Here is a 4,368-nt window from a genome sequence, read left to right as displayed (position 1 = left end):
CCATCCTCATTCGAACCCCTCACATGAAACAACTCAAATCTCATTCTTGTACTAAAACAAATTAACCCCATCCCTCCCTCTATCTCAATAAGCAACACACCAAATTATTATTTTTAAACTTTTACTTTCATTTAACCCATTCCATGCAGTCATGACCATTCTACTTAGATGTGCATTCCTCAGTAGGCCGAGGCCATGTGTATCCAAATCATCAGGCTGATGGCTAATGTTGAAACTCACTTTTACTGAACCTTCCTTTGTATCCTAAGGCAAAGGCTTAAGCTCACCGTCACTTTAACTCAATCCACCTTCATCATAAACCTGAGGCCTTTGACCGCCATACTATTTTACTTACTCTACCCTCGTCCTTTTGCATTGCTCCGACCCTCTACATCAAAAAAATATCTATGAACCTATTCTTGCTCGCTCGAATCTCACCATTAACCTAAGACTTCAACCAAATTCATCTTTAAGTGAACCAAACCAAATAGTCCTAATACAAAATAACTCTGTCCTCCCTCTTAACCTAGTACAACATAACCTTAACATCATTCTAACCATGAAACCAAATAACCCCATCCACCGTCTAACCCCAAAATAAAATAACCCATTTTCATTCATACTCTAATACAAACCCCACCACCTTCTCTCTCCAACCCTAAAATGAAATAACACCATCCTTCCTCCAACCATTATACAAAATCACTCCCCATCCTCATTCGAACCCCTCACATGAAACAACTCCAATCTCATTCTTGTACTAAAACAAATTAACCCCATCCCTCCCTCTATCCCAATAAGCAACACACCAAGTTATTATTTTTAAACTTTTACTTTCATTTAACCCATTCCATGCAGACATGACCATTCTACTTAGATGTGCATTCTTCAGTAGGCCGAGGCCATGTGTATCCAAATCATCAGGCTGATGGCCAATGTTGAAATTCACTTTTTCTGAACCTTCCTAAGGCAAAGGCCTAAGCTCACAGTCACTTTAACACAATCCACCTCCATCATAAACCTGAGGCCTCGTTTACAAAGCTACTGTTACTCACTCTTCCTAGATCACATCTGCACTGAACACACTTTCACCGCCATACTTTTTTACCTACGCTACCTCAATTTAATTATTCTACCCTCGTCCTTTTGCCTCACTTCGACCCTCTACATCAAAAGCCTTGCTCTGAACCTACTTTTGCTCACTCAAATCCCACCATAAACCTAAGGCTTTAACTAACTTCACCCTTCTGTAACCCAACAAAAAAGGCTTGTGGGAGAGCCTAACCGTATGCCTAGTTATATATACTAGACAGCTTTCATTACAAAGATCAGGTGTGTAATTCTAGGGTTTAAGTCAACCCTAGTATGGTTTCCTGCCTCACTCTTCCCCACCTGTAAGGCTGATCTCCTCTGGACTGGTCTTTCACAGGTGATGTGCAGCTTCATTTATCCCACTTAGCACTACAAGCCCACTCCATACAGTTAGTATGGCACAGTATTTTAGTTTGCTGCTCTGTCCCTGAATCCTAGTACACTATACCAATTAAATGCAAACAAACAATTAAGTAAGTTGATTTACATACATACATCAATAAGTAGGTAACAATAAAGGCACTCTCTAATAAATAATAATAATAATAATTAGTATTATAACTTACTTGGTTCTTGAATAAAACTGCTCTTTGGAAGAAACCGTGGGTGGCTCTTAAAAGAGCCGTTGGGTTTGGATTATGCCGCTATCACTATTTACTTGGAGCTCGTGTACTTGGTGACTGCCTTTGTGCCCTCTGACACGGCGTGCTTGGCCAACTCACCGGGAAGAAGCAGACGCACAGCAGTCTGGATCTCCCTAGAGGTGATAGTAGAACGTTTGTTGTAGTGAGCCAAACGAGAAGACTCACCGGCGATGCGCTCGAAGATGTCGTTCACGAACGAGTTCATGATGCCCATCGTTTTAGAGGAGATTCCAGTGTCAGGGTGGACCTGCTTCAGCACCTTGTACACGTAGATGGCATAGCTCTCCTTCCTGGACTTTCTGCGCTTCTTGCCGCCTTTCCCGGCCGTCTTGGTCACGGCTTTCTTGGATCCCTTCTTGGGCGCGGACTTAGCTGGCTCAGGCATACTGCTCCTCGTCGAGTAAGACTGAAGAATGAGGGGGAGGCGATAAGCTCCCACATTATTTAGACTCTAGCATTTTAATTAGACGAGGTACCGCCTCCAGAATGCCGTCAAACGACCATTGGACAACAAATTGTCCGCTCTCTTCTTGCCAACCCCCCACCCTTCATTCCTCTCCCCTCCCCTCCCCTCCCCTCCCTATTCTCCTCCTCCCTTCCCCCTCCCCAGAGCAGCATTCTCTTTGTTCGCCTACCCGCGCATTTTTACCCACCGTGCAGACGGCACATTATTTTTCGCCACAGCGGCGTTGACGGCGATATTCTGAATTTATTCAAACGTTTAATCAACGCATACGGGGGAAATTGAAAACTATATGTATTCTTCATATATATAAAATTAGCTTCTTAACCGGGAGATTCATAACCACCATCATTGACTATATTGAAACAAACAAACAAATATGATTCTTGCAACATTCTATCCCGCGCATTCTTAATCTACAGGGCTGTTTTTCTGTTTTTCGGCACAGCGGCGTTGACGGCGATTTTTTTTCTATCAGGATTTATTAAGACATATAGTTCGGATTTAACCAACGCACACGGGGGGCAAAATGGAAAACAATACATATATACAGACATATCTATTATATGTATATATACACATGTATTCTTCCGGTATATTACATTTTAATACAGAGTATGCGGGAGATCGACTGCCTTATTTGATAAACTAAGAATAGAAACAGGCTCTTTTGCTGGATTTGTGGGTGGCTCTTAAAAGAGCCGTTGTGTTTAGAGCTGTTCAGGCCGAGCGTTTAACCTCCGAATCCGTACAGAGTGCGTCCCTGGCGCTTCAGGGCGTACACCACATCCATAGCGGTGACGGTCTTTCTTTTGGCATGCTCAGTGTACGTGACTGCGTCTCTGATCACGTTTTCCAAGAACACTTTGAGCACACCGCGGGTCTCTTCGTAGATCAGACCGGAGATACGCTTGACGCCACCACGACGAGCCAGACGGCGAATAGCCGGCTTTGTGATACCCTGGATGTTATCGCGAAGCACTTTACGATGACGCTTGGCGCCTCCTTTCCCAAGGCCTTTGCCGCCCTTTCCTCTGCCTGACATCCTCGCTGCTTCTTTTCCCAGTCGACGAGAAGAGAATCTATGAAGCTGGGGAGCCAGAGACACGCCTGTTATACTCCTCTATAGGACCTAAATGAAAGCAAGGGAACCGAGCGACGTCACAGTACATTAGCTCCGCCTCATACTCTGTACGTGGGCAGAACGCTTGTTTTGCTGTACAGCGACTCAAACATGCCTAGACCACTCAAAGATTGCACATAAAGCCACTGAGTGGGTAGCCATACAAAATACAGTATATTAATATTAATTCGGAATTAAATATTAATTCCGTACCCTCTGGATGTACTCATGTTCAAAATTCAAAAAAGTGCTCTTTTTGGATTTCATGTGGATTTCATTAACATGTGGTGTACATGGGGGGGGGGGGAATCAATAGTCAAAGTCAAGCAATAATAGCATCACTTCTCAATGCATTTGCAGCATGTCTTCCTTCTACTGCTTGTAGTTTCACAGTCTGGCCACACAATGGCATCCAGACTCCAAGTGTTCTAAAAAGGAATAAACTAATAATAGTAATAATAATAACGCAGCATACTTTGGATCATGCATAACCTTCACTCTGAATACTTTAACTCATCATGATTTAGCTTCGAAACCTACAGCCTAGCTCCAGACCTGCTTGACCTTATAATTAAAAAGTAAGCTAAACTATAATTAGGAGCGAAAATCACTTCTGAAATAGCTTGGTCTTATGGCGAAATCTTAAAATAAATAAATAAATAGCTGAATGAATTAATAAAATTCAGTGACCTAGGCTTAAGATGAACTTACAGTGACTCAAAGTAGGCTCATACACAGCCTCTGACTCCTTTTCACGAAATTTGAAGTGCATAGGGGCCATGTGACCTTTGTAAATAAACATTTATGCACCGTTTTCTTAGAAAGATTACACACTTGACATTATTATTGTTATTATTGTAGTAATTGATTGTGTGTTTTACCATCCTAAACCGCACTCCAGTACTCTCTAATGCACTAGGTGAGTATAGAAGCCGTTTTTTCGTGACATCGTGCACTCCACGTGGAGTCGTTTCGGCAACTAGCTAACGAAAATAATCTTTTGTAAACAAAACACTAGCTAGCAAGCTACACAGGCTGCCCAGCTC

General features: G+C 42.6%; 1 protein-coding gene across 1 annotated transcript; it reads right to left on the bottom strand.

Annotated features, from left to right (window-relative positions):
- Positions 1-1,746: 1,746 nt before the first annotated feature.
- On the bottom strand, positions 1,747-3,244 carry LOC140546649 (histone H2B-like). Its single transcript, XM_072670033.1, has 2 exons — positions 3,035-3,244; positions 1,747-2,142 (listed from the first exon to the last, which is right to left on the bottom strand). Exons 1-2 carry the CDS (start codon positions 3,242-3,244, stop codon positions 1,747-1,749), a joined length of 606 nt encoding a protein of 201 aa, XP_072526134.1.
- Positions 3,245-4,368: the final 1,124 nt, after the last annotated feature.

Source organism: Salminus brasiliensis, chromosome 24 (genome assembly GCF_030463535.1).
Source record: "Salminus brasiliensis chromosome 24, fSalBra1.hap2, whole genome shotgun sequence".
Classification (NCBI taxonomy): Eukaryota; Metazoa; Chordata; class Actinopteri; order Characiformes; family Bryconidae; genus Salminus; species Salminus brasiliensis.
Note: the sequence above shows the minus strand (reverse complement) of the source record. Positions and strands in the feature narration are given on the sequence as shown.